The 20,885-nt window shown below is 36.5% G+C and overlaps 1 protein-coding gene across 12 annotated transcripts in view; it reads left to right on the top strand.

The window, feature by feature from the left end:
* The window catches only part of SUPT20H (SPT20 homolog, SAGA complex component), a 29,917-nt gene that overhangs the window by 7,849 nt on the left and 1,183 nt on the right, over positions 1–20,885 (top strand). For 4 of the 12 annotated variants that reach the window (XM_071448424.1, XM_071448421.1, XM_071448422.1 and 1 more), the window contains 13 exons: positions 890–1,046; positions 1,132–1,188; positions 2,794–2,865; positions 3,853–4,010; positions 6,185–6,217; positions 8,184–8,295; positions 10,426–10,534; positions 10,775–10,933; positions 12,675–12,987; positions 13,977–14,131; positions 16,397–16,452; positions 19,942–20,047; positions 20,581–20,708. In XM_071448424.1, the coding sequence (XP_071304525.1) occupies positions 890–1,046; positions 1,132–1,188; positions 2,794–2,865; positions 3,853–4,010; positions 6,185–6,217; positions 8,184–8,295; positions 10,426–10,534; positions 10,775–10,933; positions 12,675–12,987; positions 13,977–14,131; positions 16,397–16,452; positions 19,942–20,047; positions 20,581–20,708 (1,615 nt within the window). Of the gene's footprint in view, positions 1–889; positions 1,047–1,131; positions 1,189–2,793; positions 2,866–3,852; positions 4,011–6,184; positions 6,218–8,183; positions 8,296–10,425; positions 10,535–10,774; positions 10,934–12,674; positions 12,988–13,976; positions 14,132–15,000; positions 15,150–16,396; positions 16,453–19,941; positions 20,048–20,580; positions 20,709–20,885 lie in introns of those variants that run through there. The other 8 variants (XM_071448423.1, XM_071448420.1, XM_071448427.1 and 5 more) reach the window with 6 other exon arrangements.

The following is a 20,885-nucleotide window of genomic DNA, read 5'->3' as shown; positions in this document are numbered from 1 at the left end:
TAAGTTTCATCCCGAATGAGTAAATGAAAAGAATTATTTGTGTGTTTGACATTCAGGTTAAACAGAAGTGTAAGTATATAAGAATATTGGAAAAATTGAAAATAATGTGATATGCACTGTGTACAAAATATTGAAATTATTTCACTTTTGTGCATGGTTGGGCCCTTTTTTATTTCCACAGAAGCTTGAAACCTTTGTTCAACATGTTTGTTCTATCACAAGAGTTGCATTTACTCTGTAAATAGGAAATGCATTAATGGTCTGTCACAATTACTGAAATATTTTGAAATTAATTTGCATTGAAATACTATGCTAGTACCAAATCAGCAGTAATTTCTGAAAAAAATATAAATCATGAATTTGATCAAGCTGTCCTTGAAATTAAAGCTTGGTGGTCAACAAATATTCCACTAGAAAAATAGGAGAAGGGATTAAGTGTATGTCCAGAACAGCATTACTGAGTCTATGAATTTGTCATGAAACAAAGACTAGAGGGTAGCTACTGTCATTATAACTTTATAGTTACATAAGTAGGACAAGGATCATTTGATGGAACTGAAATTATGATAATACATAAATATTTTAAGCTTGGCAGCTTCTTAATTAACTCATTTTGATGATGTACTTAAATTAGGCATTTAAAAAATAAGCACATTCTTAGTGCTGAAACAGATGAACAGAATACTGGTATCTTTTATAAATATGAAATCATAATTTAAAGTTGTACAGTTTAATCCAATCACAATCCAAAAGCAATTTTAAATTGGTATTTACAAACTTATCAGTCTCCATGTAAGTAGCAGTTCCCTGCATATTTTTGGTTTTGTACAAGGGCAGTGGAGAAGTTAATGTTGATGGTTTTACAAGCTTAGCTGTCATTTTGCCATAGGTGCTTCAAAAGGTACTCAAGATCCTCTCTGAACAGACAGCAAGAAGTAGCTCACTACTCAACTCCACCTCAGCTCAGACTACTTGACTACTTACAGAAAAGGAAGGAGAGGAAAGCAGCCCAGCAGTATGACCTCAAAATTTCAAAAGCTGGAAATGTAAGTGTTCTGAAAAGTAATGTAATGTACTTCTAACTATTTAATTAAAGGATTTAATATATTAATCCTGTTTTTCATTTTCCAGTGCGTAGATATGTGGAAACAGAACCCTTGCTACTTGACTGCTCCTTCTGAAGTAGATGTAAGACCACCAGTTGTTATGTATAATTAGCAATTATTAGAAATTGTATTATATGAAGAAGTGTCCAAGAAGCAACCAGTATCAAAGAATGACCTTTAAAAAAATGGGAGTGACTTTAACATTTACAGTTACTTTTCTGTTCCATAAGGTATAAACACAAGTTAAGCCACACTGTAATATATTGCAGTTGTACCAGAATAGTTTGGATGAAGTAATCAGTACAAACAAATTGTTAGCATTTTTCTTCTGTGGACTCAATGAGCACATGTCTATTTGAAGTTCTCTGATAGTATGAAAACCCAAAAAGCAAATGAGGTTTGTAGATTGTTTAAATATGAGTCACTTTTCATCTTGGCAGAAATTCCTGCCTTTTGATATGTTATACTATGGGAGATTAATATTTTGAAAAGTTTTAGATTTTATGCAGAGAATTCTAATTGAGAGTTGTTTTTTTCACTCTGTGTGCATTTTTCTCTTGGGGGCATTCATATTCTTAGTTTCTGGCACTACCAGAACACATACTATTAGTGTACAGAAGGGACTCATAGAAAATCCTGAGTTGGAAGGGACCTACAAGGATCATCAGGTCCAACTCCTAGTCCTGCAGGACAGGACAAGCCCCAAAATCATATCATGTGTCTTATCCAAATGCTTCTTGAACTCTGTCAGGTTGGTGGTGTGACCACTACCCTGGGGAGCCTGTTCCAGTGCCCAGCCACCCTCTGGGTGAAGAACCTTTTCCTAATATCCAACCTAAACCTCCCCTGGCACAACCTCATGTACCTCCCTGGGGTCCTGTCACTGGCCACTGAGAGTTTAGATCAGTGCCTGCCCCTCCTCTTCCCCTCACAAGGAAGTTATAACTGCAATGAGCTCTCTCCTCAGTCTCCTCCCTGCTGAAGTGAACTCAGCCACTCCTCATGCAGCTTTCCCTCCAGGGCCTTCACCATCCTTGTGGCTCTCCTTTGAGTTCTCTCTAGTAGCTTTATATCCTTCTTATACTGTGGCACCCAAAACTACCCCCTGCACTTGAGGTGAGGCCAGCCCAGCCCAGAGCAGAGTGGGACAATCCCCTCCCTTGCCCAGCTGGTGATGCTGTGCCTGATGCACCCCAGGATATGCCTGGACCTCCTGGCTGTCAGGGCACTGCTGACTCATATTCTACTTGTCACCAACCAGGATGTCCAGGTCTCTTTCCACAAGTTTTCTCTACTATTCTGAGATTTTTTAAGAGACTGTAGACTAGACAAGACTGTAGCTCTGGACATTATAGGGCTGCCAAGAGTGCAAATGACAGTGGAATGGCAGTGTAAGTTTCTGTGAAACAAACCTCTCTTTTCACTTCAACTGCGTTGTACCTGACTTAATCAGAGGCTTTAGGAATTACTGTTATGGTGAAATTACTTAACAGTTCCACATTGCAGGCAATGATTTCAATCTGTAGTCTGAAACCATGTTTCACTCTTCTGTTAAGTTTAACATAGGAAATGTGCTATAACTCTATAAATATATAGTTCTGAGGGTTCTTCAATTAAGTTTCCTTGAAGAAACATAGGAGGTAACATAGGGGATTCTTTCTTTTCTGATCTCTCTATTTTTTTTAAGGTGGAAAAATATGCCAAAGTGGAAAAGTCTATCAAGTCTGATGACTCACAACCAACTGTCTGGCCAGCACACGTGAGTTATTTAGACCTTTGGCCAAACTTTACTGTCTCTAGTTAAAATGCCTCTTCTTTCAACAAAATCAATGTAATGTGGAATAATCTTCCCTCCCCCAATTTAATTAATCTTCCATGTGTTACAGAGACATGGGAAGATTACCAGAGATACTTGTAATTTTATACAGTAAAGCAAGCATGTGATCAGTCTGATTTCCTCAGATTTTCCAGAAATACACGGATAAGCAGCTTGTACTAAAGAAATTATCATTATTTATACAGAACTCTGCACAACAAATTGCTTTCTTTACTCAGACATTGAAAGGCTGATTAAAAAGAGCTTTATTGGAATCAAAATGTTACATTTTGAGAGAGAGTAATATTAAATGCCTCTTACAAAAAAACTCCTACAATGTTTAAGTTGAACCTTAAGATTTTTGGCACAAACGATGTGACTTGATCAGAAGTAGTAATTTAATATAATCACTGATTATTTCACATTAATAATAATTAATTCACTGATTAGTTATGTGATTAAATCACATAATTGATTATTTTGTTATCATTTCAGAGGCAAGGTACTAGCTTTATTAACAGCATGTATCATGATATCTTTGTAGTTGCCTGTTGGAAAAAAGTAATACTTCCCCACAGAATTTAATGTTCAGCTCCAGCATTTTATTCTCAACATTTTTGCATTGTCATAATTCATATAAAACTGTTTCTATATATGTTTACCCAGTCTACATTTCTATGTCTAACATGGTCGTTTGGGGTTTGCAATAACTTTGTATTTTTAAGAGGTATAAATCCTTTTCCTCTCATCCCCTTAATGTAACTTCTGGAATCACTTTGGTTTTAGATAATGCACCCTTTCCTATAGAGTGTTATTTAAAGTTACTTATAGAATGTTTCTTACTCTGTATTGTATATGGAGGTGGTCTGCTTTACTTGCTGTTTCAGCTAAGGCTTGTTCAAGACTTACTAGGTCATTCTGTCTTTTTAGGAAATGAAGGATGATTATGTGTTTGAATGTGAAGTTGGTAATCAGGTTCAAAAAACAAAACTGACCATTTTTCAGTCTCTTGGCAATCCCTTGTACTATGGTAAAATTCAGACGCTCAAAGGTGATGAGGAAAATGACAACCTATTAACTCCATCACAGTAAGTTACATGTTCTTTTTTTAAACTATGCTGTGATAAGTAGGTGGAAGAAAACAAGCATTACTTGTCATTTTCAGTCACAAAAATACGCTAGAGCTAGAAGTCTGACTTAAGATTTTTTAACCAAAAAAAACAACCCAAACCAAAATGTGTACAAGCAACCATCATATTTCAAATGTACTTTTATTTTAAATTAATACATTCTTTTACATTAAAGATACATTGCGGGAGAAATAAGACCACCAGCAAATCCAGTCATGAAAATTGTGGAGACACTATGAAATGTTGTTGCACTCCTTTTTGGTGGTACTCAGAATCTTGATTGTTCTCAAAATTTGCCTGATGCCATGAAAGTGAAAGATGTGACTATATTCTGTTTACTCTTAGATCCAGTTGAACTAAATAAATGAAGAAAAACATGAGCTTCTGAGAAGCTTCATAATTTTGAATTGTTTGAAATATGCTGGTTTTGGCTGGGGTTCTACAAAGATTCTCTGCTCTCGGCTGTTTTTGTTGTGTATACCAGATTATTTGTGTGGAGGAACCCATGCAGCAGAGTAGAGCCTATAAATTTCACTAAGGCAAGGAGCAGTGAGACTGAGCAAACCTTTTAGTTCTGCTAATGAAAGTTATTTTTATCTTCTAGCATGTAATCATTCTCTTATTTTTTATGAAAATCTTAAAACATCCTGAGTTTTAAGAGTACTTTATCCCTAGACTTGAGCTATTCACTGTTTGTTTCCATACTGTTGTGGTTTAACCCCAGCTGGCAACTAAGCAACATGCAAGCACTCACTCTCTCCTCCCCTGACCTCCCTGGTGGAATGGGGGAAAAATAGCAAGGGTAAAAGTGAGGAACCATGTGGCTTGAGATAAGAACAGTTTAATGTGTCAAGGAAAACCACACATGCAAGTAAAGCAAAACAAGGAATTCATTCACCACTTCCCATGGGCAGGTGGGTGTTTTCCTGTCTCCAGGAGGGCAGGGCCCCATCATACCTGATGCTTACTGGGAAAGACAAATGCCTTCTCTTTAAATGCTTCCTCTACCCCTCTCTTCCTTTTTGCCTTGGCTTTATTTGCCATATGGTATGTATGAAATATCCTTTCCTTTAGTCACTTGGGGTCAGCTGTCCTTGCAGTGTTACTTCCCCACTTCTTGAACACCCCTAGCCCTTTTGCTTGTGAGAGGCCTTTGTCAGTACTGCTTAGGAATAGCTAGAACACCCTTGTATTACCAACACTGTTTTTAGCACAAATCCAAAACAGCCCTGTGTCAGCTATCGTGGAGAAAATTAACTCTACCCTAGCCAAAATCAGCACACATACTTAGTGCTGATCTTTTTGGAACAACAGTGCTAGCTTAGAGTTGTGTAATAAGGCTGGGAATTAAATTAATTTAGAGGTATTAAATGCCTGGACGGTTTTGGAAATCATTGCTAAGACACTAACAATTAAAGTCATCAGAACTTGGATAACCCATCCTTGGCAAATTGTCATATGAAATGAAAGGTGAAGTAAACATTTTTGTTGTTCAGTAAAATATAATGTTTTTATAATTTTTTTTTTTTGAGCTGGAGAAAGAGAAACTTCTGTAAAGTTCAAGAAACATAGTAATAAATTTTCAAGTTGTAAGTGTTATGCAAAAGAGAGATACTTATTTAGGAGGTCTGGAAAATCATGGGGAATTGGAATTGGCATAAGTGAAATCAAACAATGGAAACTAAATGTTTGTTAAAATATTATGCATAGGACTGTTTTTGACCTCCCCTCAGCATGCTTCTATTTCAGTCTGAGTGTACTGGTATGGTGTTGGTTTATACATATCTTTTCCTTACATGTACTTTTTACATAAATAATTCTGTAGCAGTTACTCACATTTTTTTTTTAAATATAAAATCCAAAACTTCTATATTCTGCCTTTTCCTTTGTAGGTAATTTGCTGTTAAAGGAGACCATATTAGATCATGTGTGTATATTTTACATATAGTTAGGAAGTCAAGTGTGTATTTCAAATACTGAGTGATACTTAGTCCATTGAATGGATACATTATCATTTGTATTTCAAGCAGGTATGAAAAAAACACAGCACTGCCATTTGTTTGAAGCCTTGTAATTATAAAAATATGTTCTTTTAGTCCAATTCATGACTGAAAATATACTTTACATTTTAGGTTCCTTATTGGTTCGAAGACTGATGCTGAAAGGTAAATTTATGTAATGGCTTGATGACAAATAATAAATTTTGTTCCTTTTTGGCAGTTATGACTGCCAGTGCTATGGTTACGGAAACAGATGCAGAACAAATGAAAAAAAATAAGAGGAATTAGTCATCATATCAAGAAATAGAATAGTGTGTAGCTTCTGTATTTAACAAGCAAGGAAGAATAGAGGACATCAAATATGTGAGTACACCTGAACTCTGAGACCACTTAGCAGTAATTTCATCCTAACATTTGGCATGGTAAATTAGAAATCATGGAAATGGTTCATTTAAACTGGTCATTTTAGTAATGAAGTGTAATCTAGGATTTAAGATTTATACTCCTTCGTTTTGTGTATTGTGCATGTCTTGATTCAGCTTTCCTAGAGAAGCAAGTAATAAACCAGTTTTTCAGTATATTTTAGTTGTAGAATGAGTAGGAGTAGCTAATTCAGGGATAACTGAGGCAGCAAAATAAGTGGTTTTTAAGTGTTTGTCAGAGTACATCGCATTAGATTGCCTGTGCATATAAGCACAGAACCTTTAAAAACCTCTGTCAGAGCCAGTTGTGGTTTTGTGCCTCCATGGGATACTGCTGGCTATGTACATGCCATAGCTCTTATCTTCACACACCCTTACGTGCCTGGCAGGGAAGTGTGTCTTTGATTTGATCAAAAATCAATAATAATGTTCTTTTTTTAAATAGGTAATTTTGATCAAGAAACTCTTTGCTTATATTCTCTCCTGCCTCTTTTGTGCTGATACTTTTCCTGTTTGTTCTGTAAGCTGAACTGGCTGGCTGAAAAGTAAAACAACGATATTACAAGAGCCTAGTTTTAACTGGGATTGATTTCCTGATCATATTTGTCACTGGCTTGCACAAGTCCTTTCATCAGAATAAGCAACAGGGTTTCAGGGACAAGGACCAGAAGAAACAGTAGAGGAGTGCAGGACCACCATGTACCAGGAGTACATGGCATTTTACTACCCTGATTCCACCAATTTTTAAATAAGTCAGTCTAAAATCTAATTGCTACAAAAAGTGCACTGCCCCCTTTCCTCCATTGTGTGTGTCAGGGCCCTTGCTTATGTCTGCATTGGTCAGGTAACAGCATATGACAGAAGCAGGGCTGCATCAAAATAAAGAGTATTTCATCACATTTAGGTGTGAGGTAATGGAAATATTCCAGCTGGTTTTTGCTGAGGTCCAGTCTGCCAGAGTGTAAGTGACCACAGTACTTCAGCTTTATATTTCAAGGTCATTTTGTATATTCCAATCATGTTTGTGAAACAGTATTCCCTCAGCTTGGTTGTCTTAGATGAGCAGAGATGTAGTATCTGATTCAATTTGATAAAACAATATTTTAAACTTGTTTCCCTGATGCTTTATCAAATGTCTGTCATAATGCTCACAGTGGAGTGATTGTTCAGCCCTTGCATTTAGACTCCTCATCTGACATAGACCTCAAGCTGAAGGAGGGTTGACTGTTTCACAGGTGGCATGACCAGAAGAGACACTTTTATAAAATATTCTGGACCTCTGTAAAAAAGGGGGAATGGGATCCCTGTTAACTTAGATCCCAAAGATCTGCAGTTGCTTTTGGGAATGGAACTGTTCTGTTGTGTTCTGTATTCCTTCAGTAGAGTGTTTCTCACACTGTATTTTGTTTAAGGAAAAAAAAGAGATTAAAAGTTAAAATTTAATAAATCTAAGAGCCCAGGAGTATAATGTAGAAAGATACAAAGAGGTATAAGTATGTTTTATATATGTACATCTCTCTGTTATATATATTGTGTTACATATGTTATATATGTATTGTATTTTATATATTGTGTAAGCATATAGAGATATGCTTACACAATATATAAAATGCATGACTATAGCATATACAATTATGTGTTTATCTATAAGTATCTACTTTGGACGTTCGAACTTGTTAATCTTTTTATGTCCTTATTGTTTGTTTCAGGGTGGTGAACCAGTACCAGGAGTTAGTGCAAAATGAAGCTAAATGTACTGTGAAAATGTTTCATAATTCAAGTGGATCAGTCAGTCATCTTTCTCCAGGAAAGGAAATGGAAGTGAGTTTATCAAGCTACAAATTTCTTTTATTTGCACTAAATTATTGAATTATTAGAATAAATTTTGCTATCCACATTTAACAGTAAAATAACCTAAAAATGTTATCCTGAATGACTTTTAAAATGCATTATGGTCATGATCATTCAGTGTAAATATATTGGGAAAGTTAGTGGAAAACATTTATGTTTTCAATGTTCAAATGTTGCCTTTTAGCTGTTTTAAGGGGTGGGGGGTTGGCTCTGTATCATATAGTTAGCTCCAAAGTTTTGTTTTAGCATTTTCCCCTGTTCAGGTGAAACTTTCATAGAGCAGTATAATAAAATGCAGCTGTGTGTCTTGTTTTGCAGGTCAGTAAAAACAGAAGCAGATGGAGTAGCTGAACTTCTTTTACCTTTAGAAATTCAAATTATTTTCTCTTCAATTTGAAGAGGAAAACTTAAAAAAAACACCCAAACAAAAACCAATACAAACAAAAGAAACAAAAAGCCAAAGGCAAAAATAAATCTCATACATACAAAAAAAACACCAAAAAAACCTCCAAAACACAAACCCCAACAACATGCACACACATTTCTACATTTCCACTATAAACTTGCATTCCCAAATTTTCCTGCCTGTTGGCATTGCCTTGCATTTTATTTGCTGCTTCTGGCTTTGTTTGGTCAGAGTCAGTGCTTCAGCAGTGAGCTGTAGGTTATACTCCAGCTAGTAAATGAGATTTGTACCCCTGGGGTGTTTCCTTGACATCTTTCCCCTAAATATCTACTTTAAAACTCCAACAATGTTTTTCTGAAGGAGGTAGTTCCTGGTGTCAGGCAGACCAGCAGCATTCCAAGGCCAGCAGTTGCAGACAGGAATATGGATGTTTTTGTGTATGTGTGCACACATACAGACATGTACATGCATGTGTGTATATATACATTAAAATCATATAATAAATGGGTGGAAGGATGCTTGCCAAAGTCAATTTGTCTGCCTGACCAAGCCCCTACCAAAAGCTGGACTAGAGTTAATCAGATTACTATATTTAATGATTGAGTTACCATTGCAGTGGGGCATTGTAACCTGATTTCAAAATCAAGAAAGCAGTTTTTAATACAAGAACAGAAAGGTAGTCCTCAAAATTTTCCTCAAAAGATTCTTTTTTATAAGCAAGCAATTAGAAATATCTAGAGGGGCTATCTCTTATCACTGAGAATCAGTGGAAGTTAAGCTCACCAAAAAGGGTGATTCTGCACAATGCTCTGATTTCTTAGCTCATGCATGTTTAATTGAGGCTCCAGTATTGACATAGTCCAGTCACTAAATTGCCAGCCTCATTTCCTAGTTTCAGCAGTTTGCAAACTGTATGTTTGTTAAACAGTACTGTAATTTATGGGTATCTGCTATAAGGTAAAACCACATAGAATATAACTGAATGTGTTTCACTGTTGACAGTCTCAGCTATTGGAATTATGGCTTTAGGGTCTGTTGTGAGTGACTGAGAACTACAGACTCAAATAGGTGAAGCAGATATATGTTCAAACAACCTGATGATTAGGATGCAAGAGCGAACAAAAAGGCTTTATCTTCCCTCTAAGAGTATGAAGTTTTGGTCCCACTGAAGCCAGTGGGGAAATGTGTCTTGATTTCTCTGCATTCAAGATTTTCTTAAATTTATTTGAAATCCTGCTCCCAGAATAAAGAATTCTGATCCTGATCTTTAAGTCTGTCTTGGTTGAAAATGGCAGGTATATAGAGAATGAATTAATTAAATGATGCCATTTTTCAAGTAAAACCTAAATGTTTTATTATTTCAAGTATATTCATCACTTTTGTGTTTGTGAAAATTACAAAAAATTCTGGAATTATAGAGAAAAGTGAAACTCTTTAATTATATTACTTATTTCTTTGCTCATTTTAAATTTTTACTAGCACTTTCATGCTGCTTCTTGATGGTAAAGACTTTATCTAAAGAGAGTTCATCATAGGTTATTTTTTTTAAATAAATGCATAAGCATCTGAAATGGCTGAAAGGAATATTGTCATAGTTCGAGAAGCCTTCATACAAATCAGTTGAATTGTCTTTTCTGTTAGCTATGTGAAAACTTGTCATTGCTGTAGTAGTGTTAATTTCTCTTTCCTCCCAGCAGCCAGAAAGTGTATCAGGCTCTGTTCAGTCTTCAGTACTGGGGAAAGGTGTAAAACACCGACCTCCTCCTATCAAATTACCTTCAAGTTCAGGAAGTAGCTCTTCAGGTAATTATTTTTTGACTCAAACATCTAATTTTAACATGACCTGCCTGTTGTAAAATGAAAGGATATCCCTTTAGTTAAGATTTAATTTAAAAATACCAGAATTTTATCTGTGAGAAGAGCATGGGGCTTTTTGTTTGTTTTTTTTTAATTTCTGATTATATTGTTCACAAAAGTCTATACTAATATTCAAGTTTACATGTACTCATAGAATAGTAATGTATTTTAATTATGCTTTTTCAGGTAATATTTTTAGTTCACAACAGTCAAGTGGCCATCTAAAATCCCCAACTCCACCTCCTCCTTCTAAGCCTCCTGGTCTTTCTCGGAAACAATCTATGGATCTTAATCAAGTTAGCATGCTCTCTCCAGCTGCCATGTCTCCTGCGAGCTCTTCACAAAGTGAGTCACGACCTAAATTCTCCATTAAATCTTAGGCTTTTGCATAAATGCTTCCTGAGATAAACTTCTTAACCTGTGGAATGATGAAACTTAAGTGTACAGTGTACCCTAAATTGTATAAGTTGTGCAGCTTTAGGCAGGTCTCTTGTTCACTGTATGTATTTTATGTTTATTGTAACTGTGTTCGTTTTCTGTATATATATGTATGCACCCTCTGTGTATACGTTTTAATACATTTTCTGCAATTAGCATGATCTCCTCATATATGAAAGGCTGGTAGATGATGTGATGAGAGAAATTCCAAAGTGTAGATTTTTTTCCTCCAGTGTAAAAACAGTATGTTAGATCAATTTGCCTTTACATTATTTAAGCATCTGGTTTTTAAATGTTATAGGAGCTGGTGCAGTTGTGTATCTGTGTATGTATATAATCTGATCAGTCCCGAGGTGATGATACAATAAACGATAAGATGATTTTTTAAAAACACTCCTACACTGTTTTACAAATCATTGCTGATTGCAAGTGTGGTGGTGATGCTGCTGATGATAGCACCATATTCTCAGGTGTAAAATTGCAAATTTCAATCAGAAGGGACATCCTAGTTAACATATTTTCATTAACACTGACAGGATCATTGTAATCTTAGCTGTAGATCATAAATGTTTTCTAAAACATGTATGTGTCTTGAGCCATATCGTGAACAGATCTGTACAAAGAGGGAACCACAGCTGCAGCTTCTCAATTTTTTTATGAATAATTGTATACTGCACATTCCAGTATCCTGCATGGTATTATAATATGCTTTTTGCATTAAATAATTTAAAATCTGGGTAGCTCAAAAAGTGTAACTTTTGTGCCTTCTTGTTTTGCACTAGATAAAAAAGAAAACTTAAGTTTTCTTCTAAAATATTGAGTCTGGATTTATGTTAGTGTTATGAATTGTGTAAATCTGCTGCACACAGTTACTTTAAGGCTCTGGTCACCATTCATATTTATTTCCTTTTTTTCTGCAGGACATAAAAGCTAAAAAAAAAAGAAAAACAAAAAAAAAACAGCTCATGCTTTTTGGGGGTTTTGTTTTGTTTCATTTTTCTATTGATAGACTTTGCCTACTGCATCCACAACAAATACAGCTGTATGTGTTACATTTAAATAGAGAGAATTACACAGTAGCTTTTAAAGATGCAGTATTATCCTCTTCTATGGTTCTTAAATATTAGATAGTTGCTTTTTATTTGATCAATGCTTGGAAAATTGCAGTTTGACTATCTGATGAAATTTAGATCAGCCCCATGATCATTGAAATTGTACATGATCTTGCTGACTCTTGTTTTCCATTATAAGTTTTTAACACAGTCTATTGTGCAGGCAGTACATGGATACTATTTGTTTAACAGTTTAGGACAAACATTAATTAGGTTAAAATGGTAACTAAGAAATTATTTTAAGTATTCCTGAATAGAATTAATCCCTTGATGTGTGATAGATTATGGAAGCCTTAAAGGAAAATAGAAATTGGTGTATGCCACAAGGAATGAAGCATGGAGAATGGATTTTCTTTGTGATTATACTGCATCCTTAACAATGAGTGTGTGCTGCAACACTTGTCATGTAGAAATTAACTCTTGCAATCTAAAAACCAGAAGAAATTGTCAATGCTAAGTAAGATTCCATTAACCTTATACAAAAAGGACTGGCCTTTTATAACAAACTAGCACTTTTTATTTTTCTCAATGAGCAGGGTCTGGAACTCCTAAACCATCTACTCCTACTCCAACCAACACCCCTTCATCGACCCCACACCCTTCTGATGCTCAGAGCTCAACTCCTATTACCCTTTCTGCCACCCCTACTCCCCAAGATTCAGGCTTCACCCCTCAGCCCACTTTGTTAACCCCGTTTGCTCAGCAGCAAATGTCTCTGAGCCAGGCACTGCCTGTAATGACCATTCCTCTTTCCACCATGGTAACATCCATTACTACAGGAACAACCTCCACCCAGGTCATGGCAAACCCCGCAGGACTTAACTTCATCAATGTAGTGGGCTCTGTGTGGTAAGTCTTTTGTTATGATGGTTTCCTAATTTACCATGGGGGTTGGTTGGTTGGTGGGAGGGGCTGTGGTCCAGGTCTGTCCACCATCCATTAGGGTAAATATTTTTCAGGATCTGCAGTACAAAAAAGATCACTCACTTTGTAATTACAAAGTGAAGAGCCACTAGAAACTATTTGTATTTCTCAGATAGAAGTCATCTGCTATTAGATTATTGAAAAGATCTATTAAGAAAGGCCTTTATTGCTTTCATCTTTGTGGAGTCGTATAGGTTTATTTCTGAAAGCTTTATCTCAATTTAAGTGATTTCTGAGGTTTTGCTCTGTAAGTTTGAAAACTTTTTATTAATCAGAGGGGAAGTAGAATATCATATGCAGACCAATCTAAATAAGAAATGGGAACAGATTTGTTTCTATCAATTTGAAAAAGCATTGAGGTGAAATACTCTTTGATCCTTAAAACTCATTTTGTGGTTTAAAGAAAATAATAAATGCTGTCAAGAGAAGATGGTATGGTGTAACATGAACTGTTTTTTAGACTAAGGAAAATTCTGCGATTACAATGGTCAGTGTAAGATACATAGTGTGCTTCAATGCAGGTATCAGACATTCAAATTACCCAGCTAAGGTGTTGAGCAGCTGGTTACTGTTGATAAATAGGGAAAAAAGAAAAAGCAAACCTGTTCCTTTTACGATAGTACAGCCATTTTGAAGACTGTTGACCTTTTAGTATTTCTAGAATGAAAGGACCACTTGTGGTTTATTTTTAACAGTTGATATCAAAGAAGAAAAAACCCAGTATGTGCTCATAATATGAAATATGTTATGCTCTAGGCAAATTTCTTTTTTAAGCTGCATTGATGCTTCATCCATAGTCCCATAATTTACAGGAAGCTACTGATTTACTTGCCATGAAACAGAGAGCAACGATTTAGTTATTCAGACTTACTTGTGCCACTTGGGTTTGATGTGTTGTCTTTCCTCTTCCACAGTGGAGCACAGTCACTGATGAGTGGTTCAAACCCTATGTTGGGGTGCAACACTGGTGCCATAGCCCCTGCAGGTATAAATCTGAGTGGCATTTTACCCCCAGGAGGTCTGGTACCAAGTGCGCTGCCCGCTGCAATGCAATCTGCCTCCCAAGCAGGTCAGTGTGACTGAAAAGCCACCCTTCAGACAGGGACAGTGTGAAAACATTTTGTGAGAAAAGTGGACTGAAGTGGCCTTTGTGTGAAGAGGTTGTGTATTTGATGGCTGGAGCTCAGGAACAACATACATGTTTTTGTATTCAAGGTGTAGGCTGTGTTGGAGATTGTCTTAAGCTGGTTTTTGGTGAGCTAGGCTGGGGATACACAGTCAAAACCTGGATTGTTTGGTGCACTCAGTAAGAAGTTCGACAGAAACTCCAAATTTAAATAAAATTTTGATAAATATGACTGCCAGAAAAAAGGCATGATTGAAATTAGAAAGAGGCCTCACTTTCTAAATGTGTGGGGCATTTTATTCTAGCCCTGGTACTATTTTATTCTTATACAACAATTAAGTAGTTCCTTATTGTCTCCAAATGCAACTATATAAATCTTAAAAGCACAATTTAAATTATCAGTTTATTTTTTCTGAACATATAATAAAAAAAAAGTCTAATGTATGGTTATAGAATGAGAACAGTAGAAGACTTCAAGATATCCATCCCATATGCTGAGTTAAATCTGTCTAAACCATACTGAACCAATGTTTATATAAACTGTATTTAAATATCTTCACTGAAGAAGATTCCAGTCTTCCTCAGTAGCTGTCTGGAGTGGCTCATTATCCATGCAAAATGTTTCCTTCTAATTACAGTGCATCTCCTGAACTGCAATTTTTTTTCCTCCTATATCCTTCAGATGTGAAAAATAGTTGTTCACTCTTTCTCTTTACCTTCTGAGTATCAAACATGCTGTCATGTCCCACATTTGTCTTTTTCTGATAGGTCGTATTTTTCAAACCTTTCATAATCCTGTCACTCTTTTCTAGACTGTCCAATTTGCTTACATCCTTCTTAAAATGTGATAACCAAAACGGGACACAAGCCTGAGCTTGGCTGATTTACCACTGTGGAGCACAGCAGAATAAATGCATCTCATCTCTTTCACAACATTCCTGTTAACATTTCCCCAAATGAGGTCTGCCTATTTTTTATCTGTATTTTTTGCAACAGCATTACCTTAACATAAGAATGGCTTTTACTGGTTTAGGCCAAAAATCCATCCAGTTTATATTCTGTCTCTGACAGTTGCCATTAGAGGATACTGAGGAGAGTGTTTGAGATGAGGCAAAAGTGTGAAATTAAACATCCCTTGCCTACAACTGTACCTCTTCTGGCAATCTACAGCTTTGAGACTTTCTCAGCTGAAGAATATCCACATGGATCTTTGTGCTTAATATCCTGTGCTAGATTTCTAGTCTGTGGATTTATCTAATTGGTTTTTGAACCCATGTATATTTTCAGAATCTCTACAGCATCTTGTGACAGTGAATTTTATAAATGTAAACTGTGTGAAGAGGTTCTTTTCTTTTGTGTGCTCTGTAGTTTGTGATATGGATGATTTGAATATGTTTGTGACCTCCTGTAACTTCTCGTGTCCTTTCTTGCTGTATAGACAGAAAGATAGTTACAATTTTGTACTTGGTCATTTGTCTTTTTTTAAATCAGTGTTACTGAGTTTTGGACCATTTCTTCAGTTCATGAGGATCGCTTTTAGTCTACTTCTGTCCTTTCAAGCACTATCAACTTCTACCAGTTAGGTGTCACAGATTTGTACATGCTGTGCTGTCACCCACACAACAGATGCAAGTAGTGAATTGTGCAAGACCTCCAGGGCTTCTGTTTGTTAGCTGCTGTCTTACTGGAGTGTTGCTCAGATCTGGGGTGGGATTGTTTTCTGTTAAAGATTGATAAGAGTGTATTACTTCATTGAGCCCTTGGACTTTTTTGGATTTACTGTAAAAACAGTAAAGCTTTTTAAAGGCAGAAGGATCACTGAAAAATAACTGCTGTGGTGTTCTCCACAATCACCTTTGTGTAAATGCACGAACAGGTTATAGGTCACAGGGTATAATGTTAATGTAGAGATACAGATTTCTTTCCATTTAATCAGTTCTTGCGCACTTTGAGTCTGAATAACCATGAGCTGCATTACGGAAAATGCAGCATTGTATTAAGTTTACACTTAATTTACACTTGCCAGTATTACACTTTTATTATACTTGTACTAGTATAAACTTAGTATTAAGTTTACATTCAATTTACACTTGCCAGTTTTCCAACTTCCAGATATTTAAAAATAGTCCCAGTGGAAAGGTGTACTGCAAAACACAAACAGAACTGAGTAAAGACTCACTACTAATAAAAAGATGTTTTCTTTAACAGGCAGCCCATTTGGTTTGAAAAATACATCAAATCTTCGGCCCTTAAATCTTCTACAGGTAATTGATATACTTGGACACAATAATAATGATAATTTCTTATCTTTCTGTAGAGACCTGCTTAGTGCTGCTTACTGCACTGCCCCACACAGATCTTTGGAGCCAGTTGGTCAGACCATTTACTGCAAATCTTAATTGCTTATTTAAAGGGCTTAGAATAAGAGAAAAGAGATCTCCATAGACATACAAGGTGGAAGTTACATTCCTAGCTCAGAAAAAAGCAAATAATTCTCAGTAACAATATAAAGATGCTGACATTTGAATTTAAAAGATTAACCCTAAAATACAATCTTTCAGCATTTGCCTAAGGTTTCATTGCAGATCACAGACTAAAGTTACAATTTTACTGTACAAAACAGTGTAGTAGAATCACTTGGAGGTTACACGGTTACACATAGAATGCCTAAAGGCCAAGCTCAGCATGCACAGGTAGGTGCAGTAATAGGTTTAAAGAGTTTTGAGAAATGGAAGTTCATGTAAGATAGGGAGTTTAGAAGGTCTGTAAATGCTTTATTTGCACTAAGCATACATACAAATACAAATATGAGCAGATGTTTATTATGTCAGAGTTGCATTTAAAAGCAGAGCAGGGGTTTTTTGTGGAACTGGGCGGAGTTCCTGGACCTTGAAGTCAGCTGCCAGATGCAGGTACAGAATTACAGTGTTCCACATAGATTGCACCATGCTTCAAAAAATTACTACCAGCTTTGCTACTTCCTCTTCCCACTCCTGTACACTCGAGAAGGATGGAAAAGGACAGGCACAGGAGGCAGTTATGCCAGAATAGAGCTCTTCTATACAATTAAATGCTTGTATTTGAGTGATTCCAGGTTGAAGGACATTCTTTCAAGCTAGCTCTGCCACTCATATAAACCAAGAACAATTCAGCTGAAATAACTGCAATTAAAGCTGGGGTAAGGGAGAGGAATCAAGGCCGTTTCACTATCTATTAAAATTCAGTGGAATATTCTGAAAGTGGAAATTACATACAGTGCTGTTGAAGACTGGCATTTATCTTTCCAGTATCAGTACACTATCTGCCATTTTAATTAAAATAATTAAAATATATTTTCCTATGGAAATACCTTTCTGTCAGATCATGCAAGTTTGTTTTCAGAGCATGAGCTTTTTTCAGAAACAGCAACAATTGTAAATTGATTGACTTTAAAGGCATTACCAAACAAAAATCCAGCCTCTGGGAAGTACACCACTATCAATACAATCTTCATCCTAGAACAGTAGGAAACTCAGCAGTTTGATTGAATTATGCCTTTTGTTTTTAGTCTTCAACAGCTTCCAGGTGGTTCACTTATTTTTAACCCACTTCAGCAGCAGCTGTCTCAGTTTTCTCCATAGCAGCAATCTCAGCAGCCTACAACCTGTAGTCCTCAGCAGCAGGGAGAACAGGTGTGTGCTAACAGCCCTTAGTCTGGAGTGTGTGGATGAAAGAGTTTCTCCTTTTCTCCCCATCTCCACAAGTAAATGAGCCATTACCCCATAGATCTGAAGCAGAGGGGGAGGAAACTCTTGCTCCTAAACTTTCTCAAACAGCAAAGAGTGCAGTGGCTCTGTTGCTATGGCTGGAGCTGGGTTATAACTCTTTATTTATATCCTGTGTAGAAAAGCTGTAACAACCGCTGAGCATTGTCTAACTGTCATGAAGAGAGCCAGCCCCACTGTATGAGTAGTGTAAAACCAGCTTAGTGCTTTGTTTATCATAACTAACAGATATATCAGATGAACAGAGAAAAAATGCAGTCAGGATTATTACAGAGAAACAAAAACTTGTTACTGACACTGCTGTGAGTTGGCTTACAAACCTCACTGCTGTAGTTCAGCAGAATTTTCTTTGCACCTAATGAAATACAACTTGTCTTTAAAGCTGTAATCTTAAGAGATTTGCTCTGTTGCTGCCTGTAATTAAAGGCGATAGACACCAATCCGTCTTCAAATGACGAATTTTGAGTAGTCAGTTGCACTTTAAAAATCGTAAGGTGCAAGTACCAGGTTAGTACTTAAAAATCCTAACCAACATTGATGCAGCAGTGTGAGAAAACTAGCTGCTCTGCTTTTGTGTTCTCAGACACACAAGAGTTCTGCTTACCAAATACTCTCTACTGGATACTCAAGTTTGTCATAATTTCACTTGTGATACTGTAGACTGTTCATAAATAAGATGCCTCTGATTTTTTTTTTTTTTTTAATGGTATATAGCCTCCTGTGCCACAGGCCTTGTTCTGGATTGTGGGAAGGTTTAAATGGGAAACTTTGCAATTTGTTCACAGCATCTGAATCTCTGAATGTCAGTAGTTGAACTACTAAAAAAAATATAATGTGACCTTCTACTGTTGAGTTTTATTTTCTAGATATTGAACATCAAGGGCATTTATAAAAAGGCTGATGTAAGCATAGTTCTTGTGGCAGAAAGTTCTGGAGAAAATCAATCTCTGCATTGGTTAAACTGCCCTAAGGAACTTCTCTCATACCTTGCATTATAGAGGAGGGGGTTGTTGGCTAAAATGAGATATTATGAACACTAGATTCCTTAGCTTTGATAAGGACAGGAATGTATGTGCTCAAAGTCTTAGTGAAAAAACTTAGGATCAAAAGCAACAAAAATTGTCTGTGCTACCAATAGAATATAAATATGCATTCTCTCTCATACTTAGGGATTTTCCCCACATGGTGGTTCTGTGACTCTTAGTCATCATGGAGGTGATGGTGTCTCAACATGCAATCCTTTGGTCTGGTTTTCCTAGATCTTAGTAGCATTATAATGTAACGCTAAAGAAGCATTGCAACTCCTGGACTGAACCAGCTTTTTTCCGACTCATAAGCTATGCAGTTTTTCTCAAATTGTGCATATAATGCTTTACTTCCCTATGTTACAAATCAGTGCATAATTTAAGTTCTAAAAGAGGTCATAATTCAGCACCCTTTGACTTCAGGAGACACTAAGTCAGACTACACTAATTCCTTTAAAGTGATTACTGTGAAAACTACTGCATTCTGAAAATATGATTTTAAAAGCAGGGTCTGTATTTTTATGAAATGAAGGTGTGTAGCACAATATGAACATGGGAATGTGACAGCCTTTGCACACTTTGATTGATTAGGACCTTTGCACATGGGTATCTCAGGGTCCCCTGAAGACTTTGGGGCTGTGAGTGGGACAGGAAGTTGTCATAAGATTACAACCATGAAGTGTAGTCTCTGCTAGACTGCAGAGAAATTGACAACTACATGGACTTCTGCTGGGTAACAGGAGCACTACCATTTCTACCAAAACAAAGCTGTTCTGGGGTATTCAGTATCTGTTTGTTCAACTGTTAGTGACTACACTATAGCCTGTATCTGGCACACACTGGATGACGTAGCATTAAATGTTTTTAAATGGCACTTCAGAAGTTTGCCTTCACGCTGGCTTTATTTGCTTATTCATTGATACGAAAGTTTGGTAATAAGGATCAAGCTTTTCATTTTTGCTAGGGGTCTGACCAAGGTCCATCCAATCAAGATCAGGCATTATCTGCCCAACAAGCTGCTGTAATTAACCTGACTGGAGTAGGGAATTTTATGCAACCTCAAGCCACAGGTATGTGCTTGCTGAGCCTCCTTTTATAGCAAAGTGTTTATGTTGATAAATTCACACTGAAATGAAGTTTGGTCTTAAGGAAGTCTTACGTTAGATCAGAATGATTTACTGTTTATTATCAGGACATGAATTCTATGAGAAATACTCGACTTCTAAAGCATGCACTTCTCTGCTTTGTTTGGCAGTTAAGTGCCATCAATTGATAGTATCACATGAAAACAAGTTACACTTGAGACAAAATGAAAATGCAGGGAACTTCATGCCAGACTTCATTAAGGAATGTTTCTTTAACTCTGTGCTTAACATCCAGTGTGAGAAACCTTTGTGTCTCCACAAGCACTTCATAATCTAATTATGTTCTAACTAACAGAGTATGTATATCATGTATACTTTATTCTGCACTGTTCCAAATTTGACTCTGAAACTAATTCTATTGATCCCCCTTTCCTGTTACACTATTCCTATGTCTTCCTCCCCTCACCAACTCAACCTGACCTCTTTGACCTGCCTGCTTTCCCCTTCTCCTTTCTCAGTGTTGTCTCAGCTTGGCTCTGCCGTGAACAGACCTGGGCAAAGCCTTCCTCAGCAGAGACTCCAGCTCTCTTCTGCCTTGCAACAGCAGCAACAACAAGCCTTGCAGCAGCAGCAGCAACAGATACAAGTAATCCAGCAACTTCACTCTGACTGTGTTAAAAAAAAATTAAATTAAAAATACAATTCTTGGCTCCAAAATCAAAAATATTGCCCTCTTGGGCTCTTTTTAACTAATGCAGTTATGGTCTTGCAAACTGAAAATAAAAAAAAAAAAAAAACAACAAAACCAACATGTATTTGGCAA

This window comes from Agelaius tricolor, unplaced genomic scaffold, assembly GCF_023055355.1.
Source record: "Agelaius tricolor isolate 1412-34295 unplaced genomic scaffold, bAgeTri1.0.p SCAF_26, whole genome shotgun sequence".
Classification (NCBI taxonomy): Eukaryota; Metazoa; Chordata; class Aves; order Passeriformes; family Icteridae; genus Agelaius; species Agelaius tricolor.
This window is presented reverse-complemented; position numbering and strand designations above follow the sequence as displayed.